At 37.2% G+C, this 20239-nt stretch overlaps 1 protein-coding gene across 2 annotated transcripts in view; it reads left to right on the top strand.

The window, feature by feature from the left end:
• PLD5 (phospholipase D family member 5) overlaps nt 1-20239 on the top strand; it is a gene marked incomplete at its 5' end in the record, with an annotated part of 439585 nt that overhangs the window by 161042 nt on the left and 258304 nt on the right. Inside the window, one exon of one of the 2 annotated variants that reach the window (XM_084253047.1) lies at nt 12485-12621. In XM_084253047.1, coding sequence (XP_084109173.1) covers nt 12485-12621 — 137 coding nt within the window. Of the gene's footprint in view, nt 1-12484; nt 12629-20239 lie in introns of those variants that run through there. The other variant, XM_084253048.1, reaches the window with a different exon arrangement.

The following is a 20239-nucleotide window of genomic DNA, read 5'->3' on the forward strand; positions in this document are numbered from 1 at the left end:
TATGCAATATCAAGAAATAAAAGAAAGGAACAAATGAAACGAAGTGAAAACAAACCCAAGAAACTTGGATGTAGAATTAAGGCTACCAGAAGAAGAGGGGGATGATGGCAGGAAAAGGGAGAGAGAAGTCAATGAACTATGGTGGAGGACTTGGGGTGCCTTGGTGGTGGGTATAGTGTGGCAACATGTATCTACAGAACTGTGAATCTGCATCTCTGAATCATGTATGGTGTTGGAAACCAATGTTACCTCAATAAAAAAAAGTAATAAAAAATACACACTCTAATATGATCGTTTCATTTTTGTGAATTTTGCCTCAAAAAAATAGAATTTTCAACATTAAGTAGTCTGGGGAACCCCTCCCCACATCTGCCCTTCAGGAAGTTCCTGAACTGCTGTACTTTGCTGCCAGACTACCAGTTGCTCCCAGGGATCTGAGCAGCATTGTCAGCTGCCATGGAGGAGTGCAGCTCCTCGCCCAGGAAACAAGCTCCCAGGAAAAGGACAAGGCTCCTGGGCTGACCATCGATCTGGGAGTGTATCTGTTATAGAGCAACCCCGATATTAAACGGGTTCCTGGCTGTGGGTCCTCACCTGCGCGCTTTAAAGGGACTTATGAATACTCTATTACAGACACACGCAAAAGGGTTAATAAAAGGTTTATTTACAAGAGAAAAAGAAATAATGAAAATATACAACTCAGGGAGAAAATAGGGAAATAAAGTCTTTAATGCGTCCTACCCGATCCGACGACCTGGAAACCCAAAGTCACTCTCAGAGCTGGCCGGACGCTGCGAGCTGGCGGAGAGCCAAAAAATGGAGAGCCCCCCAAAGCCCACGTGTCTGCCTTTTGTATCCACCTGGCTCCTTAACCCCACCCTCAGGTCCCAGCCACCTTCCCTTTGGTGGTGATGGGATTTGGAGTTCCCAGTGTCTTTGGCTTTGGCCTGGGGTGGGGGTGGAGTCCACAAAGCCTATATGGAATTTGCTTTGGGACATCCTTTTCCCCCTAACATATCCAGGGAGGAGATGGAGGGGTTGCAGCAGGAAAGGGACACAGGGGCTTGGGGTGGCCCTCATCTAAGGGGAATAATTACTGTACAAAGGTGACTGATCTCAGAAAATAAAAATTTAAAAAATCAGAATTTTAAGATTTTTGTAACCAAAGTATACTTATTTAGAAGACTTACATTTATAGCCTTTAATTATTTTTTTTAATTTCTCTATCTCTTTGCATACTCTGAGTCTTATATTTTCACTATTCTTTCAGTTCGACATGCTGATCTGATATATAACACTTTCCTAGGTTGATTTTCTGTCTCCTTTGAGTTTTCTACCATACAAGTTATGATTTTGGTCTTTTGCATTGCTCTCTGGGATTATCCTTTGACTCAAGTCAAACATATGAATTTTCTCTTGTTGCGAGCCAGCCGCAGCAGTCTGGGTGTCAGGGGTTCCTGAAGGATGGGAAGGCATCGGCTCAATTGTAGAGAAAATGGTAAGGGAAGGGGGAGGGGGAATGAGGAGACGCAGACACTTGATCAGGGTGCTGACATCATCCTGCTGAGGGTCTCAGCAGCCCTTTATTTATACTAAGCAAATCGTGAGTACACAAGCATAAGGTAGGAAGGTAATAATCATCACATGTTCTTTTTTAGGAGCCGCCAAGGGTCTGTTTGCCTTCCGGCAGAGGTGTAACATTTATTATTCTTTGTCTTAAAGAAGGCACAGTTGCTAAACAAATGTTTTCAAAATAGTTATTTACTTTAAACAATTCAACAGTTATTTTATTACTAGCAAAAAGCCTATGTATCTGTAACTAACATTTCTAAGTTTGTCATGGTGAATGATTAACTATGGGCTAGAGGAAAACAAAGGGCGGGAGATTACTTGGGGGAAGGGAGACAAAGAGATGATTTCTAACTAACCTATAAAGGTTAGACTAACATATAACTAATTGATTAAAGTAAAAAACAGAAGGCTTTTGTATAGAAATCATCATCTATAGTATATTGTTTTAATATTGATTTGATATTAAGGAACCAAAGGCCTGGAGGGTGTTAATGCCAGGCAAGCCGCACAGACTCTTCCCTAGGCCCCAACTCTCAATGAAGGGAGGAAGTCTCCTAATCTAAACAAAGAGTTTTCTACCTATCACTCCTCTACTATCTAGTCAGCCTAGTTTCCATATTTAACTTTAAGATCAAGGGGCAATTTTTTCTTCCATAAGGTTGCTGGTTGTTGTTTTAAGGAACTACAAATATTTCATCAGGGGTAGGGGCGGAGATGGTTATAGCCTTTGATTCTCAAAAATGGTCAATATGTGACATATCAGTAGTTGTAACATTGACCATTTCCGAGTGCGATATTTGTGCTGCTGTGATTACTAGCTCAATCATTCACAAAGTGCTGTTGACTTATTCTTGAATGTATACTCTAACAGCTATCATACCAATTGTCACATCCTATATCCTAGGGAATTAGCCTAAACAAACAGGATGAATTTAGCAGGAGTCAACTATGGCTTCTCCTGGTTTATCAGTAATTTTCTCATACTTGGAGCATGGCTTGCCTCTGCCACCCAACTGTTATCTTTAACTTTAAAGTAAAGGAATTTCTTTCTCCAATTAGCTCTTGCCTCAAGAGACCGCATCTCTGTATCAAAGACTTGGCTGATAGATGTTTACAACCTTTTGTTTCCAGAAGTTTTTTCACTGGTTAATGTAAAGCCAAATGTTGAATTGCTGCCTTTTTGGCAGAGGACTACTAATTTTATGAAAAATGTAATATTTGTATCATGCAGTGCCATTTGTCATCAAATTGGTTATTTAGTGATTGATCAGTATTTGCAGTTTTACTTTTAAATGCATATTTTTAGCAATGGTAGAAACTAGCCATAAACAAATGAGGAGAATCTTGGAGTCAGCTAACGAGATTCCTGATTTTTCAGAAATCTGCCCCATGCCCGGACTTTTGTCAGATGACATGAGTAGCGCGGCTCCCCATATTCTCTTAACCTGTATCTATTGTGATGTTCAGTTCATGTACTAAAATTTATAACTTTTAAGATCTCTAATTGGTTGTTTTTTCATTATACTTTTTCCTGGTGTTTCACTTTCTCCTTTCTCTTTCCTGAAAACTCAACTTACTCTTATTTTTAAAGGTTCATCTGTGTATTTTTTTAAGAACACTTTATTTATTTATTTATTTATTTACTTACTTATTTATTTTTTTCATTGAAGAACTGGGGTATAGGCCAGAGGTGTGGGGGATGAGAGGATTCAGAAGAGACAGAGTGGGGAGCAGAACAGGCAGATCTACTGAAATACACTGCTGAGGGGAGCAGTGCATGAGACAGGAGAGGTCTGCTGCACCATGTGGGTTATTTCCCTGGCCAGGGATGGAACTAAGACCATAGTGGTGATGGTGCTGAGAATTACCCTCTAGACCGCCAAGGAGGCCCTCTTCTGTGTCTTTTGCTTATTTTCTCCAAAATTTTTCTTCCATACATCTGGTTTTCCTCATAGTTTTGGAGACTTTTAGTCCTCTGCCCACCACTGTATTTGGCTAATACTATTTGCATGTTTAGGGATGATCACTAAGCACAAATATTTATCTCCAGGTTTTAGAGGAGCTGAATGCTACCCTACTGTATTGCAATCATGCGTTAGTAGTTTCCTCCTGGGTTTCTTAGCTCTCTGAGGGAATTGTCCTATTCTCAGACTAACTCCTGACACAACAATTCTGTTTTATGCTGCTCAGAACAAGAGTGTAGGAGCCTCCCCTGGTGGCGCAGGTGGTTGAGCGCAATGCTGTGAGGCTGTCCGCAGCCTCTGCAGGGCGGGTTCGATCCTGATCCTGGCCAGCCAGCAAGATACCCATATGGCACAGCAGACCTCTCCTGTCTCACCCACTGCTCCCCTCAGCAGTGTATTTCACTCAGTCTGCCTGTTCTGTTCCCCTCTCTGTCTCTAGTGAATCCTCTCATCCTCCTGCGCATCTGATCTGTATCCCTGTTCTTGTATGTATGAATAAATAAATCTTAAAAAACAAACAAACAAACAAAAAAGAACAAAAGTGTAGAAGGAAGGTGTGCTGGGGAAGTTGACTGGCTATCCTGATCCAATTACTGTTACCCAGCTTATCACTGTGTTGGTTATTCTAAAGTTACTTCTAGTCCCTTCTACCTAATGCCTCTATGTTTAGGGCTTTCCTTTATAGCAGTTCCTATTTTCCTATGTGTGTCTTGGACTTTGAGCTCCTTGGTAAGTCTAATTTACATTAAATTTTCAAAATTTCTTATTCATAAATGGTATTCTTTTCAGCTGTTAAACACTACTATGGAATTATTATGATGATTATTATTAGCTATCTGTTCTTCATTGTTCTTCATTTCTCAGACTTTTTTATAAGGTGAGGAGTAGGTACTTGGCTTAGTTGACATTCTCACTAAAAGTGAGTATTACTCTGTGGCCTGTTATTTTGAAAAGAAGCCCTTTGAACTACACACTATCCTCATTGCTAGGATAATTTGAGTTCATAGTGCTTAATTTATTGCATGTGTAATTTTACAAATAATTCTCTTCTGTGATGCAAATCAAAGGTAAAGTTTATAAGTAATAAATAAATAAACAGGGTTACAATAATCACCATTTTGATTTTTAAACTCTTGCCATTTTTACCTTTATTCACTTATTCATAACCCGATATGTATGTATTTATTGAATTTGTCTTCAGGCCTTATGAATCTAGGCAAAATACTAGAACTCAATGAGCTGAATTTAGTGAAAGAGACCGAAGGATAGAAAATAAAATAATGTGTTATCAAACAATGAATTTACATGTCCTTGAAAAGGAAAAGATCATCTAGTTTGCTGCAGAAATAATTTTCATTATTGGTCTGGTAAAAATAGAGAGAAAAAGGAACACCCTTGAGTGAGTGCATTGGGAGAACTCTAGTAGGCATGAAAAAAAAATGTAGGTGATGATTCATCTTTCAATTAAGGGTGATCTGATATTGATAGAGATCTTTTCCAAGTTTTTATGAGGAAGTTGAAAAAGAAAATGGGGAAATTCTTTCTTCCTATTGAGGTGATGGCCATTTCAGATCCATGTACTATTCTTTGGGTGAATAGCACTAAATAAATAGCACTGCTAAATGAAGGTACTATCTTGGTTCCCTAAGTTAGTGCATCATTAAAGAGTAGGGTAATTTTTTTATTTTTCAGTCTTTGGTTTTATTTATTTATTTATTTATTTTGGTATGAGGCTAATGCTGACTTCATAGAATGGATTGTGATATTTTGCACTTTTTCATTTTCTGGAAGATTTTGTGGAGACTGGTATTTTTTTTATTTCTCAAGTGTTTGACAAGATTCATCAATGATGCAACTTAAGCCAGCAGTTTCATTTGTTGGAAGGTTTTTAATTAAAAAATCATTTACTTTAATTAATGTAAAGGTATTCAGGTTTTATGTTTTTTCTTCTATGAATTTTATAATTTAATGTCAAAGACTTGTCTATTTTATCTATACTGATGAATTCCCTGTCATGAATTATTTCTTAATATTACCTTATTATCCTTTTATTTTCCCTAGACTCTGAAGTGATATTCTATCTCATGAAGAAATTGGAAATTTGTAACTTGTTTTCTTACAAGTATAGCTAAAAGTTTGTCAAAAAAGATTGTCACTGTCTTCAGCACTTTGGGTTAGTCATATACAGGAATTATCTGTATATCTAGCCTGTGAGGACTTGGTAATAAATTAGAGTACTTCAGGAAGGGGTAAGAGAATAAGAAGAGAAAAAAATCCTAGGATAGTACCCTCAGAAATACTTAAATATATGTGGAAAGTAAACTGATATGTCTCTCAAAAGGATTTTCAAAGCAAAGCCCTTATGCAACTTGTAGGCTAGATTTTCTTACATGGTTCCATAATGTGGTCATTATTCAGGAGCTTGATAAGTCATCAGCTAAGATTACTATGGGCCTTCTGGTTGATCTATTTCCTACGAGATTTTATCTAGGAATTCAAGTTAGGACCAAATCTAACATCATAGAAAAGTCCTATGGTCCCAGGAATGCTTATCTTTAGAACTCTGAGCCTGAAGTTCAACTTTCATTTCTATATTAGTGGGTCACCATGGAAATTTGTTAAACAAAAATTCATAATAATATGGATAATGGTAATATATTATTATAACAAATGGATTGTAATACATAATATAGAATAATAAAAATAGTAATTTTTTGCTGGTTTGAGTTGAGATTTATTTTTTTCCTCTTTTTAATATTTTATTTTATATAATTCTTACATCATTTTTCATCTTTGCACAATGTATGCATTTTCATTTTGGTTATATTCCCCATACAATTGCATCCCCCCTTATTTTGACAATAGTTCTTCCTCTCCCTGCCTCTCCGTCCTCCCCACTGCCCCCGTAGTATGTCTCTGGTTTATAGTTGCTTGTTGATTTTGATTATTACTTTGTACTGATTAGTGTTTTTCCTGGTCTCTTATTTAGGTTTTCTAAATTCCTGCTATGAGTGAGACCATCCAGTATTTTTCTTTTTTCTTTCTGACTTATTTTGCTGAGCATGATCCCTTCTAGCGCCATCCATGTTGCTGTAAACTGCATGTGTTTATCTTTTTTGATTGCTGAGTAATATTCCATTGTATATATGTACCACATCTTTTTGATCCAGTCATCTATTTGGGGGCATTTGGGTTGCTTCCATAGTTTAGCTATTGTAAATAGTGCTGCTATAAACATAGGGGTTCAGGTGCCCTTTGGGATTCCTGTTTCTGCATCCTTTGGGTAAATACCTAGGAGTGGAATTGCTGGATCACCTGGAAGCTCTATGTTTAGTAGGTCAAGAAATCTCCACACAGCTCTCTATAGTGATTTGACCAGTTTGCACTCCCATCAGCAGTGCAGGAGAGTTTCTTTTTCTCCACAACCTCACCAACATTTGTAACCCACAGATTTATGGTCAACTAATCTTTGACAAAGGAGCAAAGAATATGCACTGGAGCAAAGAAAGTTTGTTCAATAAATGGTGATGGGAAAACTGGGTCACTACATGCAAAAGAATGAAGATTGACGACTACCTCACAAAAACCAACTTAAAATGGATGAAAGAACTAGGCATAAGACCTGAAACCATAAAATACATAGAAGGAAATATAGGCGAAACACTACATGACATGCACATCAAAGACATCTTTACAGATACATCACCCAAAGCAGTGATAGTGAAGGCAAAGATAAACAGCTGGGACTACATCAAATTAAAGAGCTTCTGCACAGCAAAAGAGACAGTAATGAAAACAAAGAGAAACCCCACTGACTGGGAGAACATTTTTGCACCCAACACTAATGAGAAAGGATTGATCACAAAAATCTATAAAGAGCTGATGAGACTCAACAAAAACAAAGAAAATAATCCAGTCAAAAAATGGGCAAAAGAACTAAAAAGAAACTTCTCTGAAGAGGAAATGCAAATGGCCAACAGGCATATGAAAAAATGTTCAACATCACTTGTAATCAGGGAAATGCAAATCAAAACTACAATGAGATACCATCTTACACCAGTGAGAATGGCACATATTAAAAATAGTAATATTAATAATAAAATAGCCATAGATAAAATTAAGTGGAAAGTGCAGTCAAGAAAAGAAAACAGGACCTCCCTGGTGGCGCAAGGGGTTAAGCTGAGCACTGTGATGCTGTCCGCAACCTCTGAAGCATGAGTTGGATCCCCAGCCAGCCAGCGAGCTACCCACGTGGTGCAGCAGGCCTCTCCTGTCTTGCCCACTGCTCCCCTCAGCAGTGTATTTCAGTTAGTCTGCCTGTTCAGCTCTCCACTCTGTCTCTGGTAAATCCTCTCACCCACTCACCTGCACCTCTGGCCTGTACCCCAGTTTTTATATGAATAAATAAATAAATCTTTAAAAAAAATGAAAACAAAACAAAAAGGAAAATGTTTGACTATAAAACAGATCTATAGATTTCTGATTTAAACACATGAATTGACTTCCTGGGTTGTCCTGAATTGCTGTGATTGGCTTGGGCAATAACCCTATATCTTTGAGTTTAAGTTTGTACATCTTTTCACATGGAAAGCTATGATTCTGTTTGAAAGAAAAAAAAAAACTTGTCAAGTAAATGAAAATTCTGAAAGTTTTGCACTTTTGCTTTTGACTTCTAGGCACATGTGCACAAATTCTTTATTGAGCTTATGAATATTAGAAAAGGCCAAGTTGGAAATATATAGTATTCTAATTTTTAATGTACTTTTCTCATTTAGAAATCAGATATTTCTTTTTCTGTACTGAGAAACATTGTGTTTGATGGGGTATTGTTACTAGGCACGGTGAGGGGCACCCCAGGACCCTCAAACCTGCCTGCTCTAAATAGGTTCGCTGCCCATCACATCAAGACAAAACATAGTCTAATGCACAAGACCTTTAATGGAAAGGAACTTCAATACAATTACTGCGCAATAAAAAGAAGATAAAGACAAAGAATATAGTTTCCAAATCAAGCACCCAAAGTCCCCCATCCCCTATGGATAAATGCCCAGCCAAACAGGGTTGGCCCAAATCAGGGCTGCTGAAGTCCAAAAGTCTGCCACAATCTAAGGTACCTTCTGGTGGGTACCCATAGGAAGGCAAGTCTGGGGTGAAAGGATCAAATGAAGATAAACATTACCATTGTTAACCTCTCCACAGGTCTCCCACCCTTCTCTGTTTCAAGTGTCTCTTCCATGTCCCAACGTCCCTGGTACAGGTCCAAGGCTGAGAAAAAAAGCACAATTTCTTCACAAATTCTTCACAGCTCCATGGGCTGCCTCCCAGTCTCCTTGCTCTCTCTCTTCTTCCTTCCTTCCTTCTCCCAGTCCCCTCTCCAGCTTCTCCTCCCTGCTCATCTCCACCCTTCCTTGGTTGAGGGGGGGAACCTGGAACCTCCCCTTTCCCTGGGGACCATGTTACAGTATGATATAACAGACTTCTTCATTCACCAAGCAAGTAATTCCTTTCAGTTTAAATACAAATTACAATTTAAAATGAAGATTGTTTTATACTAGGTAATGACATTTCAAATTACATTTTATCTTATCTCTTATCTCTTTTATCTTATCTTTTATCTTATTAGGTCAAACTCACTACTAAAGTTTAGGCTATAATCTTGTTTTGGGGTTCTCTTTAATAAAAACTGAATTTCTCCACATTCATTTCAATAAAAAACAGAGTTATGAGTTTCAAAGTGATTCTTAATCTGAAATGATCTTCTAAAGATTGAAAATGAATAATTATCTTGGTAACATGGTGTTTGATCTCATTTATTAGGTTTTTATGCTATTATTTTAATACAATTTTGGGAAAGAATTTTAAGAAAGTAGCGGTATCACCTTGATTATTTGAAGGAAACATTTAAAAATTAATATAAGAAACTGAACTTCTCTTCTTTGACAAATTAAAATGAAAATAACAGGCTTAACTGTTCCTTTTAATATAATTTGATAATATAGAATGGATAGAAGTTAATAGATTTTGTGAGGGTTATTACATTTAAATTCTTCTAGCAACATACTCCGTGTGTGTGCAGCATCAACATCTCCTGGGAAGTTGTCACAAATGTACAATTTTTAGCCCTGCCCCAGTCCTACTGAACCAAAAACTCTTACAGTAGAGCACAGCAATATATTTTTTTAAAGATTTATTTATTTATGCATACAAGAGCTGGGGTATAGACCAGATATGTGGGGGTGAGAGGAGTCACCAGAGACAGAGTAGGGAACAGAACAGGCAGATTGACTGGAATACACTGCTGAGGGGAGCAGCGGGCGAGTCAGGAGAGGTCTGCTGTGCCATGTGGGTTGCTCCCTGGCCAGCCGGGGGATCCAACTCGTGCTGTAGAGGCTTACAGATTGCTTCATAGTGCTGTGCTTAAGCCCTTGCGCCACCAGGGAGGCCCACAGCAATGTGTTTTAACAAACATTTCTGGAAATTTTATTGAATGCCTATGTTTAAGAAATGCTGCCATAATGTTCTTAATCTGAGGCCAGATTAAAATAATTGTTGAACATTGTTTACTGAAAACTTACATAATTGTTTACTGAAAATTATAACCTACAAAATTTTAATCTCACATTTCATTTCTCTCTCTTTGTCTCTTTATCTCCTACTTTTCTCTGTCTCTTTTCCCTCATTTCTCTACCTCTATCTTTTACACATATTAATAGTTTTGTCATATGTTTTGTTTCATCAGCTTTTAACTTGTTTTCCCAAAATATTTGAGGTGAACTTATACTACATTTACTTACTAACAAAAACAAACATTTATCCATTGCTGTGTCTTGCACATGTACTCTTTGAAATACCTTATATAGAGTGTTTTATTTAATTTAATTATCAATAAGAACCTTATAAAGCAATTATAATTATTTTTAGTTATCCCCTCCTTTACATAGAAGGAAGCTGATTCACAAAGGCTGTTGCCCAAAGGGCTCCAACCAATAAGTGGTAGAATCCAAGCAATCTGGTTCCAAAGACTCAGCCTTCAATTAATTCACTGTGTTACTTCAGAGGAAAACTAGGGAGGAGTTGGAAATAAATTGGAAATAAAAAGGCAAGATGAATGCATGGACAAAACTACAGTTTTATTTAGTTGGTAAATACGGTTCATAAATTTTCCTCTAGCTCTAATAGAGACTATAAAAGGATGAGACACAAGATTTACCATTACCAAAATATGGAAACAAATCATTTTCAGAAAGCTCATAACTGTGTTTTGAGCAAAATACCTCCTAGTGCACATCCTCAGAAGTATACCATTATGATTTTAGTTTCATTAATTCACTTTGTATTTGTTTATATAACTTTCTTTTTTCTCTGTTTAAATTTTTATATTATTTTCTTTAATCTTTATTAATTTTTGGACAGCATTTGATTTCTCCCCTCAGGTATAGTCCTCCTATCACCAGAGCACCCATAATCCATCATCATAGTGCTCTTCCCTCCCGTTTTGACCTCCTCCCTCCCTCCCACCCTGCTGTGTGCCTCAAACCTTTGGTCAGCTTAAATGTTTTGTCTTTTTCCCTGTTCATTTGTTCAGTTTCTCTACATTTTGCACATAAATGGTATCATCAGATATTTATCTTTATCCTTCTGACTTATTTTTCTTAACTTCCAGCTCCAACCATGTTGTTGCAAATGGTATGAGTTTATTTTTTTGATCGCTGAGTAGTATTCCATTGTGTATATATGCCACATCTTTTTTTTTAAGATTTATTTATTTATATAAGAACCGGGGTACAGGCCAGATGTGTGGGAGGATGAGAGGATTCACCAGAGGCAGAACGGGGAACAGAACAGGCAGACTGACGAAATACACTGCTGAGGGGAGAAGCAGGCTCGGGAGGAGAGGTCTGTCGCGCCATGTGGGACCCTCACTGGGGGCCAGGGATCGAACAGGCACTGCAGAGGCCACGGGCAGCTTCGCAGCCCAGCACTCAAATGCTGCACCACCAGGGGAGGCCCTCCAATGAAGTTGTGTGTGTGTGTGTGTGTGTGTGTGTACATCAGCAAGAAAGTACTCCTGGCTGCTCAAGCAAAGATCAAACTTTTGTAAATGACCCTTAAAGCTAAAAAGACTTAAAACATTTCTTTCTCTTTGCTCATCCAGTTTTATCTAACAAAAAGATATGAGGCATAATAACTTGTCCTTGTGGTCATGGTTTCCGCCCAGTTATCATGGCTCTCTTCTTCAGTTTTGGCCATGAACCCCTAGAGATAGGAATGTCCTGAATCAAAAATACATGGGTCTAAAAATGAGGATATGAGTGTTTTTTGACCAAATGGACCTTCAACTTTGTTTCTAAATGAAAACCTTATCAAGAGCATGAGTGTTGGTTATAATTGTGTTCAGTATTTTGAAATAAACTATGTCAATTAAATGACCCATGACGCTTGCATCTAAGAGATCTAATTTTTCTAATCAGAATGCAGAACACATACTGACAACCAGGGTCATCTCTAAGAGCAAAACAAGATGGAAAAGGCAAAAGGATACAGAAATTGAATGAATTTGAGTGAGCCTGAATGCTGGTGGTAGTAACAGAGGACAGAGAAAAATAATTGAGCCTCATTGTTCCAATTTAATTTGCAACAATGGTGTTGCAGTGATATTTTTAGAATGATTTTATTAGAAAGAAAAGGAATAAACTTGTTTTGAAATCATGATACAATTCTTGAATTATTTAATAGAGTGTATCATTCTCTGGGTATTTGAAGGTTGTGTTCAGGAATAATCATGAAGGTCTTAGGCATTTTCACCCAGAAAGCAGTCCTTCTCTGGAAGTGATGAAAGCAATTGTTTCCCAAACAATTTTCAATGACATTTTGAAAAGCTGTCAAACCCGAGTATCCTAAGAGGAAAATGATCTGCTTAGGCTTTTTTTTTTTCCTCTTTCTTTCAGTCCCAGCAGAAGTGCATTGTGGTCTTTGCCCTGGTGTGCTGCTTTGCCATTCTTGTTGCATTGATATTTTCAGCTGTGGACATCATGGGAGAAGATGAAGACGGACTCTCAGAAAAAAATTGTCAAAATAAATGTCGGTAAGAGGTAACAAACAAAAATTCTCTTTTGGGGGGATGGGCAAGAAGACAAGAGGACCCTGGGAACTAGCGAGAAAAATGTCACAAACACTTGTGATCAACTAACTTGTCCTTGAGTTATTCTGAAACTTGAATTTTTGTCTACAAATGTTCTTACATTAAGGATGAGGGAATAAATGAATGAGTCAAATTACCTTGTAGTTTGAGCATATTCTATACAAAGGGATGATTGACCAAAAAATGAAAGTTTGTAACAATCTGCATTTCTGCAGATCTTTGAATATGAGGTTTTGATTTGTTCCATGATGAGATTACAAAAATACATACCCAAGTGGACAAAGAACACTGTGCTGGTTGTATCAGTTGGAAATTAAAACAAAATCTCAGGGAAAATTTCAGATTAAAGTTTGATATTAAATAAATCATCATGTCTATGAGAAGACGAAGGCCTTCTCAGTCTTTTTCAGTTTACCACAGTTTCATTTTTACCTGGAAATTATTTACATTCTATGTATGTATTATTTCTTTTTAGTGAATTTATTACTGTCTTTTTTTTTTATTGATGTAACAATGGTTTACAACATTGTATGTAATTTGGGGCTAGAAATTCACACCTCTTCATATGTACATTTTAACATAATTCCCAGCACCTCATCACTGATAATCTTCTACCATATTTCTTTGGGTCCCCTTCTCACTTTCTCCTTACCTCATACCTACCCCTTTGTTAGCTTCTGTTGTATAGCCAGATTTCTAGGGTACATTTTAGTTTACTTTTTCTATTCCTTTACTTTGTTCCTTTATTCTATAAATGAGTGATATCATCCAGTATTTATCTTGGTTTTTGATTTATCTCACTGATCATAAGCCCCTCCAATTCCATCTATATAGTTATAAATGGATTTTGTATTTTGTGATAGTTGAGTAGTATTCCCTTGTGTGTGGATATATGTATCTCCTCAAACAGCATCTGTTGTTGGCCACTTAACGTTGTTTCCATAACTTGCCTGTTGAAAACACTGCTGCAATGAACATAGGAAAAAACATATCCCTTAAAATTACTGGTTTCTATTCTTTTTGTTTTCCATGCTTTTGTTTTCATTGTTATTTGAACTGTTTTTAATTTCAATTTCATTATTTCTTCTAACTTATTATTTACTTTATTAAAAGTCACCTAGTGACTTTTGGTTTTCTTTTTCTAGAGTCGTGAGATGTAAAGATAAATTATTTATTTGATCTCTTTCTTATTTCTTGACATGGACTTATATTACTATAAACTTCCCTCTTAGCACTGCCTTTCTTGTATCCCATAGGTTCTAATAACTGTGTTTTTATTGTCATTTGTCTCCCCCTGTTTTAATTTTTCCTTTGATTTTATCATTAACATAACATTCAGCGGCATGTTGTTTAGTCTCCACATATTTGAGCTTTGTATTCTTTCTGTGGTTGATTTCTCTTTTCATGCCATTGTGGTCAAAGAAGATACTTGAAATGATTTTAATCTTCATGAATTTATTGACACTTGTTCTGCAACCCCACATGTGATCTTGGGTAAAGTATGTTACATGTGCACTTGAAAAAAAGATGCACTCAGCTTTTGGGAGTGGAGTACCCTTTGAATGTCTATTGAGTTCATCTGTCTAATTTATCATTTAAAGCTGTTGTTTCTTTGTTAATTTTCCATGTGACTGATATGTTCATTGTTGTAATGGGGATTTGAAGTTCCCAGTACTCTGTATTGCTGTTAATGTCTATTTTTAGGTTTCCTAGTAGTTGACATATTTATTGTGGCTTTCCTTTGTTTGGAGCATGTATGTTGATGAGAATATGTCTTCCTGATGAACTGAGACCTTTATCATTTACATAATGTCCATTATCATTTATCATTTACCTTTATCATTTACATAATGTCCATCCCTTACCATTATTAGCTGGAAATCAATTTTAATGTAAATATATAAATATGTAAATGTAAATATGGCTATTACTAACTTTTTTAGGTGCCACTTGCTTTGGGGTTTATTTTCCAACCTTTTACTTTGAGCCTACATTTATTTTTGGACCTCAGATAAGTCTCCTGGAGACAGTGGAACGTTGGATATATTTTTTTAAAGATTTATTTATTTATGCATACAAGAACCAGGGTATATGCCAGAGGTGCGGGGGTGAGAGGATTCACCAGAGACAGAGTGGGGAACAGAACAGGCAGACTAACTGATATACACTGCTGAGTGGAGGAGCAGACAAGACAGGAGAGGTCTGCTACACCATTTGGGTAGCTCCCTGGCCGGCCTGGGATTGAACTTGTGCTGTAGAGGCTGCGGATAGCTTCACAGTGCTGTGCTTAACCCCTTGCACCACTAGGGAGGCCTCAGAAGGTTGGATATTTGCTGATTCAACTAGCCACTCGCTGTCTATTAGTTGATGAGTTGAGGCCTTTGACATTTAGGGATATTATCAATATAAAAATATTAATTGTCATTTTACTATTTATTGTCTGACTGTTTTCACTGTTTTTACCTGTTCTTTTGTCCTCTTCCATTGTATTTTAAAACTACCTTTATTTTGTATTTGCAATCCATTTTATCCTGTTTTTCTCTAGGTGTTTTTTAACCTAAGTTTTCCATGTGGCTTATGTATAGTTTTATATATTTAAAATCTGTCTAAAATTGAAAGCAAATTCATCTTTGGTTTATTCTGCTAGATCATATTTTATTCTCCTCTTTTTTCTATTCACTGTTTTTGAAGACATTGCTTTTATATGAGGTTTCTTTTCATTTTATAACAGACCCTTTAATATTTCTTGCAAAGCCTGTTTAAACGGGATAAATTCCTTCAACTGTTGTTTGACCTTAAAACTCTTTATTCAATCCTGAGTGTAGACTACTTGGGTAAAGGATTCTTAGTTTGAGGGTTTTTTGTTCAGGGCTTTGAATATTTCATGTTCATCCTCCTTGACTGTAAGCTATCTACTGAGAAAACCCACTGATGATCCTATGGAGATCCCCTTATATCTCTTATATGTGATTCTTTGCTTTTTTCTACCTGCTTTTAAGATTATAGATATAGATATAGATATACAGATATACAGATATACAGATATATAATGCATTTTCCATTTATGGAACTCTGGAACTCTGTTACCTTCCCCAGTTTAGGGAAGTTTTCAGCTTTTATTTCTTCAAGTAGGATTTCTGCACTTTTTATCTCCTCTCCTTCTGGAATCCATATGATGTGAATATTGTTTCTTCTGATTCTGTTTCATAGGTCTCTTAGGATGCTTTCATTTTTCTTCCTCTTTTCTCTTTTTTTGTTGGTCTTTTTGGATGATCCTATCTTCTGTCTCACTAATTCTTTCCTCAGTGTCATTGGATCTGTTACTGTAATTTTTATTTCAACTACAGCATTCTTTCTATCTATGATTTGTTTAGTGCTTTTTTCATACTTTCTCTGTCACTGTTGTATTTATTATTTTGTTCATTTCATTGTTTTCTTAATTTCAGTAGGCATCACTCAGATATTTTACTCTTTATTCTTCTGGAAGTTTGGTTAAATCCACAGAGGTAGATATCAGGGTATTGTCGTGATCCAGGTATTGGAGTGAATGATTCTATTTCCTCATTCTATTTGGTGCTCTGATTATTTCTATGAAATAAGTTAGATTGTTTTCCTTCCTAGTCCTATTATAACTGTCATGAGGGCCTCTCTATTGGCCTAGGAGTTAAGTCTCAGTGTGTTCAACACTGTGCCCTGAGTTCTATCCCTGGCCAGGGAGCTAACCCACATATGGCACAGCTGACCTCTCCTGTCTCACCTGCTGCTCTCCTTGGTAGTGTATTTCAGTAGATCCACCTGTTCTGCTGCCCATTCTGCCTCGGGAGAATCCTCTCATCCCTGCACCTCTGGCCTACACCCAGTTCTTCTACACACATAAGAGAACAAACAAGCTAACTAACAAACAAATAAATAAATAAATCTGGCATTAATTAGAATTATGGACCCAGGGTATGTGCTAGGGTGTTGGCCTTGGATGCCATATTTTCTGTTGTTTTGTTGGTTGAATCTATGTCTTCATTCAGAATGATGCACAGAGTCGGCTCTGGGTGGGTATCCAAGTGTTCATTCAAACTTCATTATACATACTAGGGATACAGGTGTGTGAAGGTTGCTAAAGATTAGTAGGGGCATATGCTTTAACCATTTGAGGAGAGAGAGTTATCTGCAATCACTATTTGGTCAAAGCATGTCAAGGCAGACTTCCCCAATGGTATTCGCCTTGAAGCCCCAACCTACAACTAACCCTTTGGTTATAGCCTGGATTCTACAGGTTTGTTGGGAAGAGCATGGAGCCAGTCCAGGGAATGCAAAGAGGGAAGAATTGGGAGCTTCTCCTGTTCATCAAAGTCAGTCGGGGGCCCCTTGCCAGAAGGCTGCCATTTCCCTGGGAGACCTGCTGCTGGCTATAGCAGGGAAGCAATAGGGTTTATCTTGGGCATAGGCAGTCACCTCTCCTGACTTACCACACCAGGCACAGATATCCTGGTACCCCATTATTCTGTAGGCACTCTCTGGCTGCACAACCTGGGAACTGGAAGCCCAGAAATTATTCATAGGATAGTCCAGTGCTTCTCCCTATTGTTCCAAGCAGTCGCAGGCCACCAGGGTGCATTTTGTTTAGCAGACTGGAGGATGAGATTGTACTCTGTGGCCTGGGGCTGGATAACCCCTGGAAAGCTCTGGAGATCTGAAGGGGAAAGAGTATCACTCCCAGTGTCCAGGCACCGTTCCTGACACACTGTGTCTTAGTCTGTCCTACCCTTTTCGATGGACTCTGTCTCTTCTTCCTGAAGAGACAGTTGTCTTCACTCTCCTGATTCTGCTCCAGATGTGGATGCTCCCTCCAGATGCCAATCTACCATGCCCGTGGATCACGCAAGGATCCTGTCTGTCCACCATCATCTCTGTTCTCCTCTTCAGTTATATTAAATAACATTTCTCTGGTCATTCCCAACTGGCAAAGCCATCAGAGCATGTTGTTCCTGTAAATCTTCTCATTTAACTCTTCTCTGAGCCTCAACTTTTTTTTTAAGTCAAGGAAGGACAAAAAGTAACAAATAGAGGACATATATTTTTATATAGGCATTTCTGCAAAGCTAAAGTGAGACACCAAAATTATAACAGTTATTATGAAGCAGAGCTTATAATGAATTCTAATATAATTCCCTGACAATTGGTCTGAATACCCCTCTTTTCTAGCTTAAAATCAACGACAACCTGGTAATGTATGTGTTTATCCCAAATAGATTGTCTTAAGGGTTGACTGTCAGGCCCGAAAAATGTTTGACAAAGACAAGTGAAATGTTGTTTTCCTTTATACATTGTAATTTAGTTACCAGGCAACAGTGTTATATACAAAAGAAAAAAAAACAAGCATACATTTTAAATTAATTTCTTTATTTTGAAAAGGTCTTCCTAAATGTGTTTACTTTTGAGACTGAAATTGGGAGAACAACAATTGCTATTGGGCTAATAAGAAAAATAATAGAACTACAAAAGATAATCATCATCTTTCTCCTGAAAACCCCATCTGCATCAGTACTGTGTGCTAATGTTATTACAGGAAAAATATAAATATTCTGTGGGCAAGAAGCCAATGCCCCCCCACTCCTCATTCTCACACAATAATGAAAACTGTTTAGTGCTTTAAATGGCAAACTCTGGCACTTAGGAAACAACTTGATAAAGGTCAAACTCTAACAACTTCTGTAAGACAAAATGCCAAGAACATTTTAACACATATTACGATGTATTGGTAGTTTTCAACAAACAAAGAGGGAAGCTTTAATTTAATTTAATTTTACATTTAACTCATACAACTGGAATTTGAGTCTGGGTAATTCGTCCACCTCAATCAATAACCAAATCATGATGATTTAACACTTCTTGTCCCTCCAGATATAATGTCATTCCAATTACCAACTACTCTGCCTTCTTTCCCCTAAAGCGTTGCTGCCATCTCTTCAAGAACTTGCAGTCCCCATAGATCTTCCTTTCTTCTGCAGCCTCTTCCCCTCTGTGTTTCTGTTCTACATTCTCAGCCATGAAATAGGCACTTGTTTTATGTCTGCTCTGGTAGTATATGGCTTCCCTCTAATCTTATCCAGAGGTGCTTTTTCTTTTTCTCTTCTTTGTAAAGCACAATATAGTGTCAGGGGAACCTCAAATATTTGTACTCCAATTCAGTCCCAGCCTCCAGCGTACACAGCGGGACAATTCAGTTCTCTCAACATCTTTCAATCATTGTCATATTAATTTGATGCTATTTTCATACATCATCTACATACATTAGTATAGGTACCTTCTAACTTGCAGGACTCTCTCGCATCTTTTTTGTGCCTTATAGACCTCCCAACTTATAGTCCCTTTCCCTGCTATCATCCTTAGTAATAATAAAATGCACTTTCCAACATACTAGGCTTAATCAATAAATTTATTACACACTTCACCTTTGCATTTAACAGGAAACTATTCAAATTACAAGTTAGCCTACTGCAATGAAAAATAATGGACTTTGAACTCAGAAAGATATGGATTCAAAAAATTTTTTAGCATTAATAATTCTGTTTATTTATTTAACAAAAGCACCACAAATTTAATAATGCACAAAATGAGATATAGTATATCATCCTGGGGGGGGGGCATGAACGTGCAATGGTTCTAGTTGAACATGTAACACTCACCACCTCTGTCTTTCACAAATAGGGAAACCCACATATATTAAATGTAAAGCAGAAAACATATAAAAGATGTAATTCCAGTGATGTGTTACATTCATGTAAGCAGGTATGTGGCCACATGTATTCTTCTTTTTTTATTTTGTTTTTTTTTTATTTTATTTTTTATTTTATATATTTTACATCATTTTTCATTTTTGCATAATGTATGCATTTTCATCTTGGTTATATTCCCCATACAATTCCCACCCCCTTATTTTGACCTAATCCCTACTCCCCTCTCCCCTCATAGTGTGTCTCTGGTTTGTAGTTGCTTGTTGATTTTGATTTTTACTTTATTGCAATTAGTCTTTTCCCTGGTGCCTTATTTAGGTTTTCTGAATTCCTGCTATGAGCGAGACCATCCAGTATTTTGCTTTTTCTTTCTGGCTTATTTTACTGAACATGATCCCTTCCAGCTCTATCCATGTTGCTGCAAATTGCATGAATTTATCTTTTTTGATTGCTGAGTAATATTCCTTTATATATATATATATGTTCCACGTCTTCTTGATCCAGTCATCAATTTTGGGGCATTTAGGTTGTTTTCATAGCTTAGCTATTGTAAAGAGTGCTGCTATAAACATAGGGGTGCAGGTGCCCTTTTGAATTAATGATTCTGTGTCTCCTAGGTAAATATCTAGGAGTGGAATTGGAAGCTGGCTCATACAGAAGCTCCATCTTTAGCAAGCTGAGGAATCTCCACACAGTTTTCCATAGTGGTTGGACCAGTTTGCATTCCCACCAGCAGTGCAGGAGAGTTCCTTTTTCTACACATCCTCGCCAACATTTGTTGTTGCTGTTTTTTTTTTTTTTTAAATATGTGCCATTCTCACTGGTGTAAG

This window comes from Talpa europaea (genome assembly GCF_964194135.1).
Source record: "Talpa europaea genome assembly, chromosome: 14".
Taxonomy (NCBI): Eukaryota; Metazoa; Chordata; class Mammalia; order Eulipotyphla; family Talpidae; genus Talpa; species Talpa europaea.